The following is a 26,109-nucleotide window of genomic DNA, read 5'->3' on the forward strand; positions in this document are numbered from 1 at the left end:
CAGAAGCCGAGATTATCCTGGTTTATATAGATGGACCTATTGTAATCAAAATCCTTAGAAGAAGGAGGCAACAGAAGTCAGATTCAAGGACATGGAATTAGGACCATGAGGCAGGTGCACATGAGTGCACTGTGAACTTTGAAAATGGAGGAAGGAGCCACAAACCAAGGAATACAGATGGCCACTAGGGGCTGAAAAAGGCAAGGAAAGGATTCTCTCTTTAAACCACCCCTATAGACACCTGGACTTTAGCTCAGAGAAACTGATTTTGGACTTCTGACCTCCAAAGGTGTAAGAGAATAAATTTTTGGTGTTTTGAACTCCTTAAATTTGTGGTGATTTATTGCAGAAGCAATAAGAAACTAATCCAGTATGGAACTCAGTGGAAACAGGTACGTGCATTGTATGAAGCCTCTGAAATATATTATCCAATCCTCTGTTTTCTCTCTGGAAATAATCCCCATGGCCTTGAGCCTCTCATTCATTAGTAGTTTTCATTGTGTGGTTGAACTTTTTCCATTTAATTGGCCTTTTTAACTCAGTATCTACTTTGAAAAATATAACTGCCAAATTCCTGTCTGTGACAGATTGAATGTGCACCAAGAAGAGCTAGCATTTGGATAATCATTCAAAAATGATCAAATGAATTAAAATATGTTCTCTGAAAGCCTAAGATTAAGTGGACATTTCAAAAAAACATATTTCCTTAACTCACTAAACTCTATAGAAGCATACATATTTCATAATTTGTTTTACTATTATATTTAATCAATGATATCATTATCTAAATTGAAATTAAAACATTTCAGTTAAATAGAATTTTTCAGAGATTCTGATCAGAAAACATAGGAATATATCAACACATTAAGTTCCTCACACAGTGGTCTTGTTAGTTGCTATTTGTGACTATAATAATCAATTTAAGTACCTTATTACTTCAAATTATCTACTTTGGAGGTAAATCAAAGTAATTGCAAATCCCAAATTGTCTGGCAGCTAGAAATAGCAACTTGTGAACTCATTAAAGAGTTTTCACCTAAATCAAATTTGGTCAACTGAAAGCTAAAAATGTGCTAACATTTTTAAATGATAGAAGAAATAATTTCAAAAGATAAGAGGGGAAAGGAGGAAATAGAGAAGTGTTGGTCAAAGGGTACAAATTTTCCATTTTGCAGGATGAGTGAGTCCTGGAGGACTGCTATATAGCAGTATGCATATAATTAACAATGCTGTGTTGCACACTTAAAATCTGCTAAGAGTGAAGATATCAAGTATTCTCACCATAAAATGAACAAAAGAAGAAAATGGTAACTGTGAGATGATGGTTTGTTGTTTATTTCAAAACATTAAGTCAAAAAATTATGTCACGCACCTTAAGTATATATGTTTATTTGTCAGTTACAGCCCAGTAAAGATAGAGGGGAAAAAGGATTAAAAGAAGAATATCTTGTAGCCCGTGGAACATTATATGAAACTCATACATAACCATACCTAAATAAAGTTTTATTGGAACACAGCCATGCCCATTTCTTGATACATCATCTGTGTCTTTTGCACTCAATGAGTGTTGAGTCGTCAGAACAGAAACTTATGCCCCCACAAACCAAAAAGTATTTACTGTCTGGTTTTTCACAGAAACAGCTTATGACCCTGAGCTAAATTCCTCCCAAGATGAAACTCTTTCCATTCTAATATTACAATACAAGAATAGTCTATACTCTGCAGGACGTAATTAGTAACTGGGATGCTGGCTCAGTCATAACTCTGTACTTCCTCTTAGCCAGACAGTCCCCTGTATTGTGCCAAAAGTGACACTTGCTGTTCAGGGTGACTGACTTCATTGCAGGGCAGGACTGCCAACACTATAAAGAAAGATGAAATTCTTTCATAGTTTTGTGGGATGTCTGCTTAAATGATAAAACCACTTTTTTAATACTGATGAAATAAACCCATTGTTTAACTCTATCTCAAATACTTGAATCCAGAACTGTGGATAACTGAAGGTTTTTCTTTTAGGAGAAAGACTTTGAGGGGCTTCCTGTGACACCGCAGAGTGGTCAGAACTCAGGGCTGCCATTCGTCATAGTCACCTTTTTTTTTTAATGGCTATAGTTGTCTTTTAATTCTTTTTCCTTTGGAACAGGCAGAGAGTTTCCCATTATGGAAATTATCATCTCCATATCTCAACTTATGTATCCATTGGAGGTGAGCTAATAATAGATTAGCACTTGCTTAGAATGAAAGTAGCACTGCATTTTGTTTAGCTCATTACAACCAGTATCAATTCACTACTAGTCATAAATGATCCTCAAATAATCCTTTTAATGAAGTACAACTTGCATATATTAGATTGAAACTTTTGCTGAATTTATATGGCTTTGCTGAAGCCATTGTGTTAAGTGCTGCTTGATTTATGGAGCAAAGGAGGATTCTACCTACTGGATATAAGTCTTTCCTTGAAGGAATTATCAGAATTCTTCAATATGCAATCCTCTGATTTTGTTCTCTCTGTGCCCTTGGTGTCCAGGTGTATTTGAGGGGTGATTGGAATAGATAGAGTGAATATGTGTGCACATCTTGTTGGCCATGTGTAGGGGCCAATTTGACATCTGAGAGAAGAAGTGTGCTGCCCAGTTCCAGCAGAGGAAACTGGTCATGGTGAATGCATCTTAGCTGGGGCTTTCTGGACACCAAGGCATGATGGTGTCAACTCGCTTTTACAGACATTTACTCTTTCTTTAGTGTATAACTAGGACAGCAGATGGACGTCTGGCATATGGGGTTATCAGACTGAGATCTGACTTGTTGCCCCAAGGGGAATGGTCACTTACGAACTTGCAAACCAGGTCAGTGATTTGAATTTAAAGTGTCTGACTGACAGCAAGTGGCAAAGAAATGGAGATTTCAGAGTCTGGATTTGTGATGTGTGTGCTGTTTGATGGTGCCTCATTTGATTTGGATCCTCTCATTCTAATGAGATGACAGAGTGAAACTCCATTGTAGAATCCAGTTTTAACTGCCTTCCCAAAGCAGCAGGCAGAGTGTGCGTGGGTTGCTATAGAAATGGTGGTTACTGAACCGGCTTCTTAGCATGTACGGTGCATACGTAGCAGGAGCTCTGGAACACCGTCATAATTGGTGTTGTTGTAGGTTTGTCTCAGCTTCAGACAGGGAGCATTACTGCGGTGCTATGCTCATCTAATTAGTCCTTTTAGGTAAGTCATGGCCAGCTTGCCCTTGAAGGTCAAGCCTATTTAAACTACATTTTTTCCTATTTCCTTATTTTGTGGAGTAGAAGTGGGGACTGGGAATTTTTAAAGCACTAATAATGTTTGGAACTTTAAGAAAATGAAAATATTATTGAAGGTGTAAACTGCGGCCCTTGGATGATGTTGATGTGTGAGTATAGTATAGGCTTATCGGTTATAGTGAGCACACTGCTCCAGGAGGGGACATTGATAGTGGGAGATGCTGTGTGTGTGGACATACAAGGGGAGTGAGAAATGTCTGTACCTTTCTCTCAGTTTTGCTGTGAACCTAACTACTCCTTTTGAAATGAAGCAATTAATACTAATACCAGCCTATCTTTTTCTGTATGTCTCATAAGCCACATGTCGAGGTAGAAGAACTCAGGTTGCAATACTGAGGTGTCAGGGTTGAGTTACAATGACAAACAATATTACATTGTGTGGGCAAAAGTTAGAGTGAAAAAAGGAGTCCTTTTCTCTAACAATTGAAATAATTAACGTCAAAAAATATGTATTCTCCAGAAGACACATATCAATGCAGTAATTAATGCAGTAATTATGAGTGTTTAACTTCCTCCTGTGGCTAGGAGGAAGATGCTTACCTACCTAAGTGTAATATCAATATATCCTTAAGAAAGATGTGCTCAGAAATAGGTCACCTCACTGAGAAGAGGATAGCTTAGAAACACACATTCTCAAGAAAAGATCCTCTACTTTCCCAGATGTGAAAAATTCCTTCAGAAGTGAATGGGCGGCTTCAATGTGCTATGTAGGACCACAGGGGTGATTTATCTTCACTGAAGCCTGATGGAGGTGATGTGTCAGGTAGCAGTGAACACTGAGGGCATAAGATTTCATTTGGATAAACAGTGTCAGCCCAGTGAAAACTTTCTCTTGCCGAAGATCTTGCCTTTTGATATATAGATGGAAAGCTTAGCATCCCAGTTGCAGTGTTTTGCTCCTGAGGAGGGAAGCCAGGCTGTGAACACTTGTGCTCCCTATGAAGAGAGACAATTGTTTTTCAGTGTTGCCTAGCAACACTCAAAAAACAATCTTATAACATCAGTCCCTTTCTGAGAATTGTTAAGCCTTTTGTATTGATAGCCTCCCCCCAAATGAGTATTTTCAGAAAATAATACCATCCCATTAGCTCTACTATAGCTGTGGTTTGGGGCACTTTTGGTTTAAAATCCTATTCTTAAAGATTTTTTTTAAAAGTATCATTGTGTGTAGAACTAGAATTTCCCATGCTTGAGTGTAACCAGAGTATTTTTGACCAGTCTGACAAATGACTGTTGCCTGTTTTTGTGGTCTTAGAGTTTATACATCAATATGTTCTTCTTCAAAGAAAACTATCTTCTTTTACAATCAACTCTAATTGCCACTTATGGAGTTTGTGGATTATGTGTGGCAAATTTGAATCTTCCTTGGCAGGCTGCTGTTTGGCCTGGGTTTTAAATATAGATCTACCGTGCTCATTCTCTGTCAGCCTGTGTGGAAAATAATTAGGAAGTTCACACTGCCATAACTTATTTCAGGACCAAATATATTAAAAATCTATTCTATTTCCAATTTCTTCCTCTTGAATGAGTAATTTAAAAAGTAAATATATTTTTAATAGAGGTGAATATTACACTGGATAATATACAACTGCTAGTATTGGCAAATAGAAAACACATAGGATGCAGCCAAGAAGTAAATGCCAGTTCCTGGTCAGGTTACTGGTTGTGTGAGCTAACACAAGACCTTTAACCTGACTGGGCCTCAGTTTTCTGACCTATAAAATGGGAATAATAGTAGCTACAGCCCTTATCTTGTAGAATTGCTGTGAATAGAGAGATGCAACAACAGTGCCAGGCACTGGGTGGAAGACCTCATAGGTGATGGCCATCGTCATCATTGCCATTACTTAGCCCAGCTGTGGTTTGTGAAGATTTAGGTGAACATAATGTGAGAAAGGAGGGCAGGTACTGCTAAGCCTTGATGTCCTTAGACGTAGCATCTCAGTCTCCCCCCAGGCTGACGTTGAGCTGGGGTGTCCCAGCCATCCAGTGAGACCGATTGGTGCCCATGTTCTACCAGCTGTTCCATAGCTTGGAAATCACTGACTGCTTAGTAGACTGCAAATAACCCCTAGGTGCAGAATAGGCATTGCCTTTCCATTTGAGAAATGCAAGAATATAGGTCTTCCAGTGTGCACAGCAAGTATCTTACCAGTCGGGCACCTGGCTAGCTGTCTGCCTGGCTTTGCTCTTTCTCTCAATTGAACTCCGTTCAATTCACAGCAGCCTGTGTTGTCAACCTCAGTTCTCAGGTGAGGACACTGAGGACAGGTACCTGGTATAGATGGAGATCCCAGCTGTCCATGGCTTCCTGAACAAGACTCAGTGCTTCTAAACTATAGCCTGAAGACCCAGAGGGCTTCTTTGGGATCTGAGGATTGACTGCAAAGATTTTCAAATTGGGAGTTTGGGTTTTGATAATGATCTTTTAAATTTTAACCTGAAAATATTCTCTGTCGTCTGGATTTGATACACAACTTAAAATTCTCAGGTAATTTTATTGCCTGGATTCACGTTTATGAATGACTGAGTTTATAGAACAGGAGTAATGAGAACTGGATAGGACTAGACACCCTCAGCATATTGAGGAAAGGTGAAATCAAAGTAAGTTAGAAGAAAGAACATTTTCCAGTAAGTAGAAATGGAGGAAAGTGATGAAAGAATCAAATCACAGATGTGCCAAGCTCAAAAGAAGCCCCACCCAAGCCATCTATGTAATGCTTTATTGCAAGTGAAAAGTTCAGCTCAGTAATATGTCACTAGATATGACATTAAATTGGTGATTTTAATTTAAATTTTATGTTGAAGCAATATAGTCTTGTTTCTGTTTCTTTGGTAAATTTGTTTTGGTTTTATACTTTTGTATGAGCTATAAGTTCTTTTAGGTTAGAACATATTAAATACATTATGATTTTTAAAACAAGGTTTTATTTTTCTCCTTTTTAAAGTGGACTTGTACATTAATCAGGTCTGAAAAGTCTCCATGTCTATAAATGTTCAGGGTGAACCTGTCCTTAGCAAATTACTAACTTCTCTGGACCTAATGTGTCTAGGTTCAAAAACGAGATATTTAAGGTCTGCCTCCCAACACTATATAAAGTTTAAGTATGATAACACGCATAAAGCACCCCACACACTGCACACCATGGGTTATGTTCTTAGTATTGTGGTTCTTTTTGTACCTTCTCTTGGATCACTGCTTTAAACTCATTTGTGTATACACACGTGCACAGGCATACACCCCAAACAACTCCAGCACTTTCAGACTGTGCTTCGTTGGAGGCTGTTTTTATTGTTGTTTTGAGATAGGGTATCACTGTGTAGCCCAAGCTGACCCACAACACATTGTGTAGCCCAAACTCAAGATCCACCTGCCTCTGTCACCTGAATGCTGGAATTACAGATGTGCTCCACCATGCCTGGTGCCTTTGTTGGAAGCTTCCCCAGAAGCACCTTGCTTGCTCCTAAGTACATCAGATAGATGTGGTTGTGTATGGCAGCCTGGCTGTATCAAATATGCACTTTGAGGTTGGCTGAAATTGAAGAGGAAGAAAATAGGATCACAACTCCAATTTGAGGAAGAAAATGTTTTAATATGCTCATTCTTAACTGAGCTTCTGTATTTGGAAAACATATTACTGTAAGCCAATATTTTCCATCACCACTCTCAGAACAGCCCCAGGGGTGGGGAGCCGCCAGCTTTCTTTATTAGGAAGAAGCTGAAGCTCAGCCCAGTGAGCACTCAGTGCACACAGGGAGCATGTGCGAGGGCTTCATGTGCCTTCAGAGAGGAAAGACCTGGATCTGGAAGTGCAAAGCAACAGCCCTTTCCCAGCTGTGTCTTGTTTGGCCTATCAGTTGGTTTGGGGATATTTATTTGTCCTGTTTGAATTTACTGTCACTGTTTTAAAAAATAGAAAGATTTTCCATGGAATTCTATTCTTGGCTTCTTTTTTAAAAATGAACAATTCATTTGTTTAACAAGTATTTATGGAACATCTTCTCTGTGCCAGGTGGCCCTCTGTTGTAGGTTCTTGGGATAAAGCAATGACAAGACAAGCCAGGAAAGGGATGTACTTATGCTTTCGTTTGAGAAGGAGACAATGTGCCCATGTAGGTACCACAAGGCAGCTAAGCAGAGCGCTGTCAGAGAGTGATTGGCTGGTCAGAGCCTGTGGAGGAGGGACATTGGAGCTGAGATCCTGGTGTGTGACTGTTTTAGGGACAGAATATCATGGGCAGGGAGAATGATCTGCACCAAGTGTTCATCTGGAGCCCGTTTAGCCACACATGGAGCAGCCAGGTGATTAAGTAGCACTTCCCTTTATGCCATGATATGACATCTTCTGAAGGCTTTTGAGTCTGCCTCCTGGCCTGGTCTGCCAAGTGACTAGGTTCCTTCATAAACGGATCAGAAATATGTCAGAAGTGGCTCCAAGCACTGACCACCCAGTCAATGCCCAACAGCCACATCACGAGAAATGGCTTTAGCGTTCTCTGGAAAGTTCGCTACCCCAAGAAAAGTGCATATAATTAAGAAAACTGCTACTGGACGGGTGGTGTGCAGGTGAGCCTCCTTATTTCACCCAGGAGCTTGTCAGAATGGCACTCGCAGGCTTCCCTCCAGACCCACGGAGTCAGAACCTGTGCTGGGGAGATCGCCATCTCCCACGCTGTTCTGCAAGCACTGACAGAGAGCCTCTTACTTGGCTCGGCAGGTGCTTGTGGATTCTCTGTTGCACCATCCTTCATTCTGAGCAATTTTGCTAGTGCTGGGGGCCAGTGACTGTGCCATCCACAGCCCTTTCTGCTTTCCCCACTCGGCCCCTTCTGACATGCAGTCACAAGACAAGTATGGGACTTAGTGGGTAATGCCAAAATTTCTCTTCATGTGGGGCTCATTACCTTATATTCTATACTCCTTTCTGGGAATCTAGATATACCTGTTGTAAATTCAGAATTCTCATTACATTTCATTAATGCTACCATGCACCCTAGTGTTTCTGGCTAGCTCTTCAAGGCACAAGCCTCATGTTCCTCTACAGAATCTTCTGATATCCCTTCACTACTCTTTTCCTAGCAAAAGCATAAAGGAAGAAAATCAGTTGCTTAGATTAAACTTAGGTTTTAAGAATCCCTTTCTTTCTTAGCATGCATGAAGTCCTAGGTTCATATCTGAAGCACTAATAGTAATTATAACAGTAAGTAAAAAGTCTATTTCTCAGAAAGTGTTAATACCCAGGGAACATGTTGTAGCTGAATACAGCCTCATTTTGTGTCTTAATTTCTAATATTCAACATATCTGTGACTTTTATGCTTCAAACAGAAGGCTGTTTGGTTATAGTAAGTGTCCCTTAATTTTATTCTTTTTTTTTTATTTGATTCTTGTTTAGACCATTGGAAAGGATACTTTCCCAAAGCTAGAAGAATCCAACCAGCCACACCTAACTTTTCTCCTTAGTTAGATTACTTTCAGTAAGAATGATTAGATAATTGACCACCAGAGAAATATGTTGCTATATAATCAACAGGAATTTTTTTGTGGCACTACTGGGGTTTGAACTCAGGGCTTTGCACTTGTGAGGCAGGTGCACTACCACTTAAGCCAAAAACCCCTCAAGGAATGTTTATTCCTCACAGAACTCATGGAAAAATAATTCTGTACAGGAAACCTAGCTACCCAAAGCTATAGGCTTTAATTTGGGGGGAAAAAAAGGCTACTTCACAATTATAAATGTAGAAAGAATCACTGTTTCTGCCATCTGATTGATTCTTATAATTTGATAGTTATCCATGGCAGTTTTCTTAAAGAATGCAATAAAATAGACCCTGACAGTTCTATATGTACAGTTGGTAGAAAATTATAGAGGTTACAGCTTAAGATCATGCCTATGAAAACCCTGCGTTAGCCAGGCACTGGTGGCTCACACCTGTAATCCTTGCTACTCAGGAGGCAGAGATCAGGAGGATTGCGATTCAAAGCCAGCTTGGGCAAATAGTTCATGAGACCCTATCTCAAAAAAACCCTTCACAAAAATAAGGCTGGTGGAGTGGCTTAAGGTGAAGGACCTTTGTTCAAGCCCCAGTACCACAAAAAGAAAGAAAGAAAGAAAACTTTTGGTCATCTGGCTTCAAAAGAAATCCAGCATATTCAGAGATCTGACAGGCATGAGGAGGAGGAGGAGGAGGAGGAGGAGGAGAACAATGATAGGAGTTTAAGGAAAAAGAAAAGATCCAAAGCAGCTTGCTTTGGATCTGAGAGGAACATACTTCTTTTTTTTTTTAATTTTTATTTTATTCATATGTGCATACAATGTTTGGGTCATTTATCCCCCCTTCCCCCACCCCTCCCTTACCCCCCTGCCCCTTCCTCTCCTCCCCACCCCCTCACTACCCGGCAGAAACTATTTTGCCCTTATCTCTAATTTTGTTGAAGAGAGAGTATAAGCAATAATAGGAAGGAACAAGGGTTTTTGCTAGTTGGGATAAGGATAGCTATATAGGGAGTTGACTCACATTGCTTTCCTGTGCATGTGTGTTACCTTCTAGGTTAATTCTTTTTTTTTTTTTTCATTTTTCTTTTATTATTCATATGTGCATACAAGGCTTGGTTCATTTCTCCCCCCTGCCCCCACCCCCTCTCTTACCACCCACTCCGCCCCCTCCCTCTCCCCACCCCCTCAATACCCAGCAGAAACTATTTTGCCCTTATTTCTAATTTTGTTGTAGAGAGAGTATAAGCAATAATAGGAAGGAACAAGGGTTTTTGCTGGTTGAGATAAGGATAGCTATACAGGGCATTGACTCACATTGATTTCCTGTGCGTGGGTGTTACCTTCTAGGTTAATTCTTTTTGATCTAACCTTTTCTCTAGTTCCTGGTCCCCTTTTCCTATTGGCCTCAGTTGCTTTTAAGGTATCTGCTTTAGTTTCTCTGCGTTAAGGGCAACAAATGCTAGCTAGTTTTTTAGGTGTCTTACCTATCCTCACCCCTCCCTTGTGTGCTTTCGCTTTTATCATGTGCTCAAAGTCCAATCCCCTTGATCTAATGTCCACATATGAGGGAGAACATACGATTTTTGGTCTTTTGGGCCAGGCTAACCTCACTCAGAATGATGTTCTCCAATTCCATCCATTTACCGGCGAATGATAACATTTCGTTCTTCTTCATGGCTGCATAAAATTCCATTGTGTATAGATTCCACATTTTCTTAATCCATTCGTCAGTGGTGGGGCATCTTGGCTGTTTCCATAACTTGGCTATTGTGAATAGTGCTGCAATAAACATGGGTGTGCAGGTGCCTCTGGAGTAACCTGTGTCACAGTCTTCTGGAGGAACATACTTCTTAAGAAGATTGCCCCTCAAATGAGCTAATGCTCACTTCATGCTGACATTCAGCCAGGCCATAACAATCCAAGCAAGGACATGGTCATTGGTCATAGCCAACAGTTGTGAAGTAAGACACAGCAGGCTCCTGCTACCTGAGTTCATTCTACATCAGCACCAGTGAGCTCACCTTCCATCATATGTTTCCAAATAGTGCACAAGGAAAAATTTAAGTGGAGAAGTAGAAATGACTGTTATTCCATGGTGTGAAAGATCACCTTTTAGATGATAGAGGTTTTTTCAGACGAGTTGTCTAAGCAGTTGTAGAGTTTCTTCTGAAGCCCATCTTACAGGTCTAGGAAAACTCAGCTTCATTCAGTAAAAATATGTCAATTAGATTATGTTAGCTGCAAGAAGTAGAACGCCCAACTGCCTGTTTAAATGCTGAGGCCACTTACTGTGGAAATGGGGCGCAGGCAGCTCCAGGATTCCAGTGACTCAGTGATTTTGTAAAGACACTCCATTCCTCTCTGTGCCATCCTTGATATGTGTTCAGTTCACACTAGCTAGCAAGTGGCAAAGCCAGAATTCATATGTAAGGAACACCATGTGTCATAGAAGTCATCCATGCACTGGGCATTTGTAGTGCTGGGTGTTTATCAGCCCAGCACTGAAGTGCCCTGGGGTTAACATGATAACAAATCTCAATCTGAGAGTAGTGATGTGTGTTCCTGAATGTTGGCTAATGTGCAAGGTATCAGGTTCAATGTGTAATCTGTTAGGTATACATTTTCACTTACAGTTTCCCTCAGTAGTGTTCATAGTATCAGGTCTTGTTCCACATGCATGTTGAGCTGTAGTGTGACTGTTCAAGAGGGTGTCCGTGCAGAATAAATGCACCAGGCAGGAGAAGCAAGGTAAACCTGAGCTGTTTAGATTGTGTTCAAATTAGACATTGCAGTTTTGGTGAGCCCTTTTTCATATTTCAGAATTCTTTTGCCTTTGAAGAGCCATTTGTTCAATATTTGAACTCACTTTTCTTTATATGCTGCAAATAAAAGTTGACAGTGAAATTGCTTGGTAACCAAGCGCCACTGGTGATTGCTAAGAGATCCCTCTCATCTTACAGATGAGAATGAGACACGCCTTTCTGCCTGTTAGTTATTACATGCCATAATCATTGTAGTTTCCACATGAAGAATTCATGGTGCAAAATGAACCTCACCAGCTGAATATATAACTAACTCATACTCTTTATATTAGTTATAATAAATACATAATTATTTATTATTGAAAATATCTCTCTTTCTTTCCATGGCATAAGGTTAACTTTAGAGGATAATTCAGATGAAAAAGTTCCAAGCCTGGATTCAGAGTATCTGTCTGGTAGCTGGTTTCATTCTCTTATCCCTCACACCACCTGTGTCCATTATTCCAGACACAGTTTTGGTAAGGTGGGCAATCTGTTTCCCAGTAGCCGACTGCCCCACATGGGAAGTTGGGGGATTGGTGATCGTAAAGGAGCAGAACTTGATAACCAGAACATGGCAAGCTATAGAAAAGAAGAAAGGGGAAGTGAACCTGAGGGAGAGTGGAACTGTGTATCATAACAGCAAACACCTCTATAATCCTCAATTCTGTATTCCCAAATCATTGGTATGTTAGAACCTAGCACTGTAGTTGGTCATAATCATTACCCTGAGTTAGCAATAAAAAATTTTGTGTCTGGCTCAAAATCAACTGCACTTTTTTAGGATTTGCATGAAAGTGCCTGTTCAGATCTTGGCAGATATAGAAGAGTAGCTTCCAGACCATGTTTAGGAGGTATCCTGAGGATTGCATAGGAAGGGGACTTCTCTTCACCTTTGTGCAAAGAAATTTACCTTTCGTCTATTTTATATATTCATTTCTGTTTGAGATTCCATTAGAAGGAATTCAAATGCCTTAAAAACTATTTGAAAATTGATGACATAAAAATTTTCATCATGCCAAATTTCATTCCTTGATACTTCCAGTGGGTTCACTGCATGACCTTCACACACATGTTATTCCACAGGCCTGCTCAGAGAAAAGAGGCACATGTCACCCAACCAACTCTTGAGCTACCCCCTCAGCAGCCAATTGGTGTAGTTGAGGCTGTGTCGTTTGAAGGTTGAGTGTGGCACTCTGACTGGGCTTGCAAACACAAGAAGCCCAGGTGCTACCTGCCCACCTTTCCCAGGTGGCCCTGTCTTTAGTGCTGCATATCCTAGCAGAGGTCATAGTCCTAAGACCCAGGAAGGAAGTAATACCAAGGGACTGGGAAGGAGTAAGCTGGAAAGAGGAAAGGCAGAAAGAAAATCTCAGAGAAAGTGGATGAGGAGGCAGCTCTGCTAGGTGCTGGGATGACACTAGGAGCACAAAGGCAAGAAGCTTCCCAGGACCCTTGGGCAACACAGTGGCCCAAAGGCATCCAAAGAGCAGATGAACCAGCTGGAGGACAAGAACAAGAGACCTTGCAGCTAGAGCAAGGAGCACCCGAGTCCTGGTCCTATTCTGCTGAGCAGCAGTGCCTAGTGCTCCCCACCTATGCGTGATGAGTACCCTCTGCAAGCATCCTGGTTGCAGTGTCCCACCACCCCATAAGGCTATTCAACAGAAGAGACTTTAGGGAGATGTGTTTGCTTTGCTTGTGGTTTACCTGTAAAGAACCCAGCCTCATCACCCACCTTGAGCATAATAATCTCTTCTGATGGATGGGAAGGGAAAACACCCTCATCTGTAGCAGGCAGCATCAGGACTGCAGTAATGAGCAACATATGTTTCCAGAACACAATTCATTAATTCTTGTGTTCCCTGTAGCTTGTTCCCTCCCCACAAAGGCAGAAAGCTTGGAAAATGCTTTTGCCAGTAACAGCATGATCATTAAATCCAAAACAGTGTCACATTTTAGTCACTGGCTACGTGTGAGTTTTACAGAAAATGCATGCCAAAGTAAGTGACTTCCCAGCTGGCTTTGTTCCTTTTCAGTTGGAAGGGCAGCATCCCATTTTAGTCACGCTTCTGAAGGGACTTCTTTCCTCAGGACCACACCCAGCATTTCATTAAAAGTTACCTGATGTTAGTTTTTGGATTGGTCCTCTAGCTTTCACTCAATCTGAAGTACTGTTGAGTTCCTACTCTGTGGATATTTCCAGTGCCAAGAAGACAAAGGAATGTAAGAGAGAGAGGGGTGGGTCCGCCTTCATTTACAGGTCCCCAGTGGGCTTCCATTGCTCTTGGTGTTTCAAGTTCCTCCCAGTCTTGTCCCAACTGTTCCCTCCTGTTCACCCTGGACCTTTCCCTGCCCCATTCTTGTCCATCTTACATGCCACTGCTCCATACCTTTGTGCCTGCTGTTCCCTTTCCCTGGAATGTCCTCTTTCTCTTTCTCCTGGCTCCATAACCACCCACTGTCCAAACAGATAAACCCTGCTTGTCCATCAACACTGAGTTCATACCAATGCCTGCTCCACTGCCTCAAGTGACACTGTTTACCTCGTTGTACTTTCAAAACATCTGTGTCTTCCTCAGTTGATGGCCTTTCTGACTTCTACCAGTAGTACCACCACCGTCTTCAGACTGTGGGTTTTCAGGCTAGACCTAGGGGCCTGTGTGGTATGTATGTGTCTGTCCACCTACTTGTCTTGTCTCAGATGTAACTTGGAGGAATTTTTAGTTGGTTTCAATTGATTTTTCTTGTGTTGTAGAAGACAAAGGCAGCTGAGGGACAAAGTTGGTGGTTTGCTTATGGAAGAGCAGGAATTAGGACTGAGTTTCCAGCTCTTATCCTCTAGGTCCCTTTTAGTATCCACCCCACTTGAAGAGCAATGACTCAAGCATCTAATCTGGGGAAAACTGCAAACCAAAGAATGCACAGCCACTCCTGGCTGATCAGAGATTCTGCCTGCGGTGTTCTTGGGGGAGCTGTGTGTGGGAGTGGGTAAGGTATGTAAGTCATGACAGAAGAAAGGGAACCCTGGATAGAAATGGAAACATTGATTCTCTATCTCCAGGGAAACCTTTTTTTGCCCAGTGTAGAAACCCTTCTTCTTAATGTGACCAATGTCTTCTGTTTCTATTTCCATAGATGCCCCATGGAACTGGTGACTCTAAGTTGCTAAATGATCTCTGGGTTGACACACTTCAAGAAAGGAATGGAACTGAGCATCTATGTTCTCATACTCATTTTAGAAACCTTTTAACTTCTATTCTGCTCTAACTTGAACCTAAATCATCTATAGTGATGAGTAGCCTGTTGCATGAGAAGGCCAGAGAATATAAAGTCTTGAGGATGCCTGACCTCTCCCCAAGGCCCCCTTTGTGTGGCTGCCTACTGAGCAGAGGAGGGGGCTATGAGATCCTGGGCATCACAGGGCACCTTTCCACCCGCAGCATTTGAATGTTGCTATGGCAACTGATAGTGCCTAGAAGCAGCCCAAATATTGTTTCTTTCTTCAGGGAGTAAAATCCACTAGAGTTCCAGTGACACCGGGCTATGATATTTGGATCGTTGAGGCCTCTAGTACCACAGGGTCACACATGCAGCCATTTTAGTGGCTGATGATTTTAGGAGCAAGTTGGGCTATGCAGGCACCCTGGGTGTGCAGCTGGATTGCCATACCAGTGATTCAGGATGATATGCACCAGCCCTGGGATGGTTTAGCCCACCTCTGTCTTGCCTTCTGCCCTCAGTGGCTATCACAGGCCTCAGTACAAGGGTCTTTCTGCCAGGTGAGCCAGATGAGGCCAGTGTCTCCATTTGGGGTTGGGAAACAACCCAATAGCCTTGGGCAAGTTAATCTCCCTCAATGGGTCCTCTCCTACAAGCTTTATAAAATAACAAAGTTAACAGACCTGGGAAGGTTTATAGGACTGGGACAGGACAAAGCAAAAGAAAGAGCCCCAGCCTTGTGGTCACACAGACCTAGGGCCTGTTCCACTGTGCTCATCATTACTGGGCTTGAGTAAGTTTGGAAAGTCACCAGCCTTCAATGTCCTCATCCAAAAAAGGAAATTAAGTCCTTTTCTGTAGGGTTGTTGTGAGAATGATGGATACTGTATATAAGACCCATATACTGTGACGACATAGTACGTGACAGGTGTTCTTTAGTGGTAAATGTTAGCTAAAGTAATAACTGAAGATAGAACAGAGGCATTACTTATGTGGTGTTTCCTTTCATCAGAACCAACTGGAAGCTTTTTAAAACACTTACCTAAGCCAAGCTTCCTGTATCAGAATTTGTAAAAATGAAATCAAGGAATCTCTGTTTCATAAAACAACAGGCTGAGGGTATAGCTCAATCATCTAGTACTTCTCTAGCATACACAAAGCCCTGGGTTCAGCATCTCACACACACACAAAAATCCTAAGTGTTTGTGATATAGCTAGTCTGAGATTGGGGATAGATTTGTTCATTTACTCAAGGATAAAAATGACAAATGCACTGCATCCTTCTCTTCCTCTTCACTTCCACCAACCCCTAGCATGCTGCTGTAATTCTGCTTCTGAACTCCAAAGGCTTCAGCTGAAATTATCTGTGTGTGGAAGGAAGATTATTTGATAAAGTGGCTGAAGCTAATTTGATTGTGAAGGCAAAGAAAAACTAACATTGTTCACCTTTTCCCTGAAAGGAAGTTGCAAAAATCTTTACAGAAATTTGCATGTAGTCCCTGGATGAAAATTTGACTCTCTGGGCTATTAAATGAGTTATAAACATGACATTTAAGGTGACTTTTACAAATGCTTAAGCTTTAAATAGGAGCTTATCATGCATATAGCTGAAGTTCTTTTCTGAATCCCACAGGAACGTGGCTAAAGAGTGGTCTAGGCCTCGTGCACCAGGAGGGCAGCCAGCTGACGTGGACGTACATTGCCCCCCAGTTGGGATACTGGGTAGCAGCTATGTCTCCTCCCATCCCAGGTAACACAAAGGCAACACTGGCAATGATGGGCTTTGGTTTCTTTTCAGGCTCAGGCTAAGTATGTTTTTGAAAATAAGTTAAGCAAAGAGATCATATCCTACTCAAAAATAGTTAAAAGTCTGAAAATCAAATGATGGATAAAAGGTATTTTGCAGGGTTGGGGGAGTTCTGGTTGGAACTTTTCCATGTAGGATAATAATAATGTAATGCATAGAAAATAGTCCTGTGTCTTGTCCCTGTTTTGCTCAGGACAGCTGCCATAGGGAATTCTGAATCAAGAGCCCACAGAGGCGGCTGAGACCTCCTCCCTAATTCCTGAAACAGCTGTGACCTGGTGTAAGCAAGCGTGTAGGAAGAGCACTCAACAGACTAGCAGAAAGTCACCACTGGGGACTTCTTGGTGCTAAGTGCTTAATTTGGCATTTCTAAAAGGCTTTGTAAACCAATTGCTTTGTGTCCAAAAGAATACTCTCCATTAGAAGAAGTGAATTAACTTATTTTTTTCAGAATAGTACTTTAAAGTGTATTTTTAATCTTAAAGAATATTTTTAATCTCTATCCCAGTAAGTATTCCAGAATTTTTTTTTTTTTCAAAATAGGCATCTTGGGAGAACTATTCCAGGGGTGGCTCCCGTACTCCAGTTACCTTTAGAATCTGTGCCACTTGGACTGCCTACCTTAGGAATCTCTTCCTTAGTGGCAAAATCTTATGCTCAGAGGATACTATTGATTTAAAAAAAAAAGAAAAACATCTAAAATTCATGCATATCCAAATCTGAAGACTAAAGTAGATAGTTAATCAAGCAAGGTCAAAATATGCTATGAGTAAAAGGTATCTCTTGCAAATTACCCATGAAGGCAGTTGCCAAATGAAAGTTCAAAATATTTTAGCAATGGGATTATCACGGCAATTAACACTTAGACTCCCAAAGTAACTAATATGATGGAAGCTATTTTAGATAGGTGTTGAGAAATCTGTCACATGAGCTCTGTCTTCCCATACTGAGAAAAATTTTACCTCGTGTGTGTTTTCCTTGCTGCTAATCGTTCTCATAACATTAGAAGCATGAACAGGGTACAGCAATGCCTCATTTCCTAATATGAAATATCAAAGCACAGACACAGAAAAGGAAAGAAGGAAAAAAAAAAACTTGCCACAAAGCTCATGCATTAAAGTCAACTTTTATTTTAGATATATTTCAAACAACTGTGGCTGTGAGTTTTCCCATCTGTGACAGATTAATATCTGCTTTCATAAAGAGGAAAGAAGGGACTGTGGGACATGGGTTCCCAGGGGACTTCCTAGCAGTGAAAGAAGAGGCTCAAAGCTATAAAAATCATACATAGCACAGACAGATACATATACTGCTAACTTCACAGCCATCACTTTTATTAAAACAAATTACAGTGCTATGCTTTCACAAATGCAAAACCAAGAAAATAATTGGGGTTTTGTTTAATTTCATGCAAATTTCCACTGGCAGAGGTTAAAATAATTATATTCTCAATCCTTACCAAACCAAACTTTAGTTACTTGGAAATGATTTGCATATGTACCCAAAGGTTTCTTTTACTTTCCTGGTTTTTTTTTTCCTTTTCTTTGCAGTGGGGGGGGGGGGCGGTGAGGAGTGAGAGAGGGGATGGGGAGGGAGGAGTTGTTTGTTTGTTGTAGTACTAAAGATCAGATCCAGGTACCCAGGTTTTCTTGGTGGTTTCTAATAAGGCTTTGTCTACATATGAGGACATTGCTTTTGTATAAATAATTGTTCCTGTGAATAATTAAGGCAGTATAGAGTTATGAGTTATTTTCCCAACTTTGTAAACATTAAGCCCACATGAATTATATTTGGAAGAAAATGGTGTCATCCTTTGGTCTCAGAAAATGTCACTATTTTCAAACATTGGTAAACCTCCCTTGGTTCATCTATCTCTTAAATTAAGAAGTTTGTCTCCTTAGCTTTCTCTAAAGAAATGACCTCTTAGGATATCAATACTCAAAATAAAATAAGTAAATCAGTGTTTATGGTAACCTGAAATAATGTAAAAACACAGGCTGTCCCTTCCTGAACTGGTATACAGCCAGGGTACTGGATACCAATAAATGCCCCCAAAATTATAATTTGCATAGGATTTCTTATTGCTATCAGTCTGTTGTCAGTAATGTTAAGACTACTGACAGTAATGTTAAGATTTGCCTACTACTGAACATCAAGAGTATGAGTCAAACTCTTGGGATTCTTTACAATGTGGAGTAAAAAGAAAATATTTTTATCTCTAGTAACTTTATCTAGACGTTTGAAAGAGGTCTGCAGCCATGCAAGTCTAGCCTTTTTCAAAAGGTATTAAACAGGAATTTTTTATTTATTTTATTTTTCTTAATGCTAGGCCTGGCATGGACCACAATCCTCCTATTTTAAGCTTCCCACCATCACTGGGATGGCAGACACATTGAGATGGGGGTTTTATGAACATTTTTTGCCTGGGCTGGCTTAGAACCAAGATCCTCCAGATCTCAGCCTCCCGTGTAGCTTGGAATGGCAGACATCACCACTGCACACAGCTATTGATTGAAATGGGGTCTCACAAACTTTTTGCTTGGGCAGGCCTGGAACTCTGATCCTCCTGATCTCAGCCTCCTAAGTAGCTAGGGTTATGCATCTGAGCCACCAGCACCTAACTGGAATATTTCACTCTTTAAATGGAAAGCATTTTTGTCACACTTAAAGTAAATTTACATCATATATTTAAACTGATTCATTTAAGCAAAGGGAGCGCCACACAGCAATAGTGACTGCCCAGAAAAAGTGAGAATAAGATCTTGTGATTTTTTTTTTTTTCAGCAAATAAAATCCCCAGGTCCTCAGACCATCACTTGACGTGAGAGTCTACTGGTTAAATTATCTTTAGTAAGAGATCGTTTATTTAGAATGCTTAACATGCTGCTGAATGAGGCTCACTTGTTTACTAACTGCGTTTTGTATTTGAGTATTAAGTCCTACCAGCTACTGAAGCTTCCATGGTAGTGTTGATTGTGGAATGAAATGGGGGTGCCACAATCTCATTATCTCAGGGGTGTTTTCATCTCTGCTCTGTGCCCTAGCCAGGACGAGGAAGAAAAAGCATTATGTTCTCAACTGATTGTCTCTCTTTTTTTTTAAGGCTTTCAAAACTCTAAAATGTCATTTTCTGGCCCTCTAGGTCCCGTTGTAGCACAGGACATTACTACGTATCACACTGTGTTTCTTTTGGCCATATTAGGAGGAATGGCTTTCATACTTCTGGTTTTGCTGTGTCTCCTTTTATATTACTGCAGGTAAAGTATTACCATTTTGGCAATATATTCTTTAATGCAGAATTTGTTAGTATTTAGAAGCATTTATATGGAGGTCTTTTTTTTTCCCTAAATTGGATTGCTTTTTCTTCTCCTGAAAGAATATCTGGGTGGCAATAATAATAATGGAACGTGAATGTACGTGGGGGCTAGGGGAGAAGAGGGAACTAGCAGGAGAGATCAGGGTGAAAGGAAAAGCCACTGAGGGGTGAAGAGGATGGAAGTGTGCTAGAGCACTGCTTGCAAAAGGGGGGGGGGAGTGTAATGGAGGAGGTGAACTTGTTCAAGGTACAGTGTTACTCATATATGGAATTACCACAGTGAAATCCTCTTGCATTATTAATCTATGATAATTCAAAAATAAAATTAAAAAAACTTTAAAAACCCCAAAGAATATCTAAGGAAAAATGTGTGATCTAAGTTGCAGGTGAACTGACGGGATGCATAAGGCATGCTATGGGTAGCATTGTTTAGAAGGCCGGTTATGAAAACAGTTTTGGAATGGCCATATGATTCAGAATATTCCTTCTTAAACACTGGTTAAGAGATAATGCTCTTGAGATCAAAGCAGAATTATTCTTCTTTTGATGCTTTGCCTGTTCAGTTAGTAAGAATGTCTACTGTTGGCTCTTGGGTGATCCCTGCTGAGTGAATAACTTGACTGTTTTTATAAAAGTCTTAGAATGCAATCCCCAGATTATGCTGCGCTGAGTTAAAATAAAGATGCAGGTGTGAAATGAGGGGGCTTCTGGCCACTGGTTAGATGTTTTGTTTTCTTTCTCCTGTGTAAATTGGAATTAGGATTTTACCTGAAAGTTGAAACTTTGCCATCATGAGAATATCTAATCTGTGTGTTTGGGTCGTGTCTTTGGTCACAGGAGGAAATGCTTGAAACCCCGTCAGCATCATAGAAAACTGCAGCTTCCAGCAGCCCTTGAGAGTTCCAAACGAGATCAGTCAACATCTATGTCGCACATCAACTTGCTATTTTCTCGCCGGGTGTCAGAATTTCCTGGTCCACTGTCTGTCTCCAGTCATGGCCGCCCAGAGGCCCCAGGGACAAAGGAGCTGATGAGTGGGGTCCATTTAGAAATGATGTCCCCCAGTGGAGAGGGGGACCTGCATACGCCCATGCTGAAGCTCTCCTACAGTACCTCACAAGAATTTAGCTCCCGGGAAGAATTGCTGTCCCATAAGGAAGAGGATAAAAGCCAAGCATCCTTTGATAACCTGACGCCAAGTGAGACACTAGGGAAAGACTACCATAAATCTGTGGAGATTTTTCCCTTAAAGGCAAGAAAATCTATGGAAAGAGAAGGCTACGAGTCCCCCAGCAAGGATGACTACAGGGGTAGTTACAATGCTATGCTCTCCCAGCCTTTATTTGAAAAGCAGGACCGAGAAGGCCCAGCATCAGCAGGAAGCAAACTCACCATTCAGGAACACATGTACCCTTCACCTTCTTCCCCTGAAAAAGAACAACTGCTGGACCGCAGACCTACTGAATGTATGATGTCGCGATCAGTCGATCACCTGGAGAGACCTACATCTTTCCCAAGGCCAGGCCAGTTGATCTGCTGTAGTTCTGTGGACCAGGTCAATGATAGCATTTACAGAAAAGTGTTGCCTGCTTTGGTCATCCCTGCTCATTATATGAAACTCCCAGGGGACCATTCCTATGTCAGCCAACCTCTAGCTGTCCCCGACCAGCAGCTGGATATTGGAAGGCTCCAGGCTGAGCTCTCCAACCCTCATGCAGGGATCTTCCCACACCCATCCTCTCAGATGCAGGGCCAGCCCTTGTCTTCCCAGGCCATCTCTCAACAGCACCTGCAGGAGGCGGGCACGCGGGAGTGGAGCCCTCAGAATGCATCCATGTCAGAATCCCTGTCCATCCCAGCCTCCTTGAATGATGCAGCTTTGGCTCAGATGAACAGTGAGGTGCAGCTCCTGACAGAGAAGGCACTGATGGAACTTGGGGGTGGGAAGCCACTCCCACACCCACGAGCATGGTTTGTCTCCCTGGATGGAAGGTCCAATGCTCACGTTAGACATTCATACATTGATCTCCAAAGAGCTGGAAGAAATGGAAGTAATGATGCCAGTTTGGACTCTGGTGTGGATATGAATGAACCAAAATCTGCCCGCAAGGGAAGGGGAGACCCTTTGTCTCTCCAGCAGAGCCACCCACCTGTCCAGGAGCACCAGCAGAAAGAACCCAGAGCCCCAGACAGCACCACCTACACGCAGCTCGTGTACCTCGATGACATGGACCAGAGTGGCAGTGAGTGTGGGACCACAGTCTGCACCCCTGAGGACAGTGCACTGCGATGCTTACTGGAAGGCTCAAGCCGGAGGAGTGGGGGTCAGCTGCCCAGCCTGCAGGAGGAGACGACCAAACGAACTGCAGACGGCCCCCCAGAGCCATTAGCCAGTCCTCAACAGAGAAGATCTGCTCATGATGAAGACGAAGAGGATGATGATGATGACGACCAAGGAGAGGACAAGAAAAGCCCCTGGCAGAAACGGGAGGAGAGACCTCTGATGGCTTTTAACCTCAAATGAGCCATCTCTGAGCCAGCCAACTGTGGAATATAAAATTGCCAAATATCCTTTCTTCCGGAAGTGTGGACCTGTTTGTGGAGGAAGCTGAACAACAACATGAAGTAGATGTTTACTGCATTGACATTGCTGTGTCAGTGGTGGAAAGGAATCAAAGTTATTACTCAGAAAAAAGGATGACTGGTGGATGCTGGCCCTCCAGGCTAATGGCTGGAGAAGTGTCTGAATGTCAGTCCACAGACTTGACATGTCCACCACCAGGGACGCTAAAAAAAACACACATGATATTACTATGCTCCAAGGATCACCTCAGTTCTCCCTCAGATTCTGGGAACAGATGAAACTCTTTTTGCATTGCTTGAATCCATTTTATCACGATAATGCTACTGTGAAGCTATTACTGAGAAATTAGGTGGGCACTTAGTGTCCCCAGATAGGCATTATCTCACAGGAAAGCTATGCATCGCTGCTTCGTTGTCTTGGTTTTGCTTAGATTTTGCTTTGGTTAGCTTTCATTTTGGGGTTTGCTTATTTTTTTTGAGTACAATTTGGTTGTAAAAATTTTCTTCCCTCAGTTTAATCTGTTCTGGTTCTCAGTGGTTTATTTCAGTGTCTCCCTTCAGGAACTCCTAGGTGTCATCTCTTAACATCTAAGCCTTTTAATGAAACCATACTGAAATTTTTATCAGCTAAGAGTCTTTCAATTCTGGTCCCATTAACTCCAAGTGCCTTTTTTACAGTGACAACAGACAGTCCCTCACTTTTTTGCTTTTTTCTTAACCCCTTTAATTGAACTGCCTGGATTTTATATAAAGTTATTAAATGATACCCCTTTTCTTTAAACTGCATGTTGCCAAGTGCCATTCGTGCTCAGCATTCTCACTTCAACACAGTGTACTCTCTAGTTATCATGTGTAACGTGGGTTCTGTTTAGCTAAGATAGACTAGAGGGCACGTTAGAGATACCCTCCCCTCCTCCATTCCTTTGGCCGCTAGCCACCATTATGGTTTTACTGGCTGTTTGTATATACGGTTACGTATTAACTCTGGAATCCTATGGGCCCATCTTGCTCACCAAACGGGAGACTATGGATTGAGCAAGGGGACTGAATGTGACTATTAAAAAAAAATCTTATGTACTATCCGAAAGTGCCAGAATGACTCTTCTGTGCATTCTCCTTAAAGAGCTGCTTGGTTATCCAAAAATGAAAATTCAAAATAAACTTGGAAGAAATAAAAACTGTCTTTGTGGTTATTTTAACTCATTCTGAACCATTATCTGTTGCAAAATTGTCTCTATGACTTTTTATTCATTCCTTGACAGTCGGTTGTTGAACTTGGAGGCACCAAGGAATTTCCACTGGGGTTGACATCCTTAGACTCCACCTTTGTCTGTCTTTAGTTTCATTCAAGAACACAAGATAATGTTTCGTTGTGTTTCAGGTAAAGAGAGATGTCTGCACTTTATATGAAACTTGTTTTATGTTCAGTATTGATCCACCTTGGAATACCCTCAAGAAGATTTCATTAAAAGGACCAAAATCATTCCAGATATGTAATACTGCCCATCAGAATTATTAATAGAGTTCATGTTAAAACACAGAAGAAGGGTGGAAATAAATTAAGCCAGCTATATGTACAGTCAGCATCTTCCTTACAAAATCTTCATTCATGAAATCCATGCAGCAGAAAATTAACGGAGCTAATTTTTATTATCTTAGTTCTCAAATGGCAATGTTTAGTTTTTGGCTTGAAAGGGAGAAAGTGGTTGAGAGAGTCCCCAACAGGGAGACAAGTGCACAGGAGTCTATGGTTTAGCCATTGGGGTGTGGTCCCTTCTGGAGGGAACATTCTCGCCAACAGGTGGCAGCTGAAGTCTTGTAGACTTTTCTAGGACTCTGGGGAAGAGTTATTTATCACCTCCCCTTCAAAGAAAAATAAATTGCCTCTCCAGTAATACCCAACACCAGACATGGGGGAGGGAGGGAGGATGCAGGAAAACCCTCCTGCTATCATTGGTCCCCGGCCTTTTGAGACTGTGCCTAAGGTGGCTACCAATGGACTCAAGGTACTTAACATGACAGTTTCAAGAACTGTTTAGTGCTTGTTACCTGTGATAAGCAGGCAGCACCACTAACTGGCACCAATTTGGGAGGTCTGGCAGGAAGATTTGGGGCAGGGGAGGGCTGCTTTTCTGAGGACTCCTCCTTAGGTGAGACATACCTGGGAGGGCCACAATTGTGGAAAGTACTGAGCAGCCAGCAGTGATCACAAACACTGTACACTGTGGAAGACAATGAAAGTGGGTTTGCTAAAGGGGAATTGGTTCTGCCATAGATGAAGTTCAGTTTATTTTGCAGTTGTCCACAATGGGACTCAAAGGTTAACATTTTTTCTCAGGGTGGCTACCCTCACTCATCACAAGACTAGAATTCTCTGGCCAGAGCACCGTGAATGCAGACTTGAAACACTTCACTTATCTTCTCTCTAGCTTGAAGAGGATCATGAGCATTGTCAAGTATTCCAAATAATTATGTTGTTTGAAGGACCAAAAGCCATCAAAGACATCTTGCTCATGCCACCTAGTGGTGAGTTTTCTCCTGCCTGCACAGGGATTGCAGGTTCAATCTAGACACTTGGCTTTCCAGGGCCAGTTTTGGAAATGTGGGAGAGGGTGCACCCACAGATGAGTTGGACCAGGTTCTGCCCTGCAGAGGAGGTGGCTAATGAGAGGAGGCTGAGGTCCATGGCATCCCTGTTTCAAAACAAAGTTTTAGAACAATACTGAAATCTATGAGGAAAGTATCTATAATCCTTCTTTGTTTTGCACCTAATTAAATGGAGACATGGTGGTAAAATAATTGAGGTCACTCAACTTGAAGCAGTGATATGTTGCTTAAACAACCAGCTCTCTGGATATAAATTTAAGCTGTAGATGTTCAAAGGATGTGCAGGACACAACTTACAAATAATAATAAAACACAATTGCTAGGACAAGTGATTCTGCTTTTGTTGATTATCATATAGCTGGCACAGCAGTATGACTGGTAAGTGTGTAGATCTTAAGAGAATATTGTTATTTCCTTGCCATAATGATGAAGATGAAATTGAAATGACAAAAAGATATGTTAGAATGTCACTCATTCACCAATCATGGAAGGACTTCTTTGCCAAATCAGATAGCTCGTGAATATGGGAAGAAGAGATCTTCAATTTTTTGTGGTAGTCGCAGTGTAATGGCTCCAGACACTACACTGTTTTAAGTTTAATTTGCATTACTAAAATTTCCTCCATCATTTTCTTAAATCTAGACAATCAGCAAACCAAGCTTCAATGGGTAGTAGTTGCCAGTTTCTGTATCGTAAATACTCCCAGTGTGGCCAATTTCCCACAGCTGGTGTAATACCACTGTACACAAGAGTTGGAAGGTGCACACAGTTACATCATGTTCCCATTAAACCCATGCAGTGGAGGTAAATGTCCTCAGAAGCATAGATCACAGTAAAATGCATAGTTGGTCTACATTATTCACAGATTCTAGATTTGCAAATTTGCCTCTTTGCTAAAATTTATTTGCAGACCCCAAGTCTATGCTCATTGTGAATTTGGGGCTCTTCATGGACATTCACAGAACAA

General features: G+C 41.4%; 1 protein-coding gene across 2 annotated transcripts in view; it reads left to right on the forward strand.

The window, feature by feature from the left end:
* Window positions 1-23,713, forward strand: part of Fam171a1 (family with sequence similarity 171 member A1) — a 120,758-nt gene extending 97,045 nt beyond the window's left edge. For both annotated transcript variants that reach the window (XM_020171582.2, XM_074056602.1), the window contains 3 exons: window positions 16,463-16,579; window positions 19,779-19,893; window positions 20,790-23,713. In XM_020171582.2, the coding sequence (XP_020027171.2) occupies window positions 16,463-16,579; window positions 19,779-19,893; window positions 20,790-22,476 (1,919 nt within the window). In that variant the 3' untranslated portion in view covers window positions 22,477-23,713. The remainder of the gene's footprint in view (window positions 1-16,462; window positions 16,580-19,778; window positions 19,894-20,789) is intronic.
* The last annotated feature ends 2,396 nt before the right edge of the window (window positions 23,714-26,109 follow it).

This window comes from Castor canadensis, chromosome 15, assembly GCF_047511655.1.
Source record: "Castor canadensis chromosome 15, mCasCan1.hap1v2, whole genome shotgun sequence".
Taxonomy (NCBI): domain Eukaryota; kingdom Metazoa; phylum Chordata; class Mammalia; order Rodentia; family Castoridae; genus Castor; species Castor canadensis.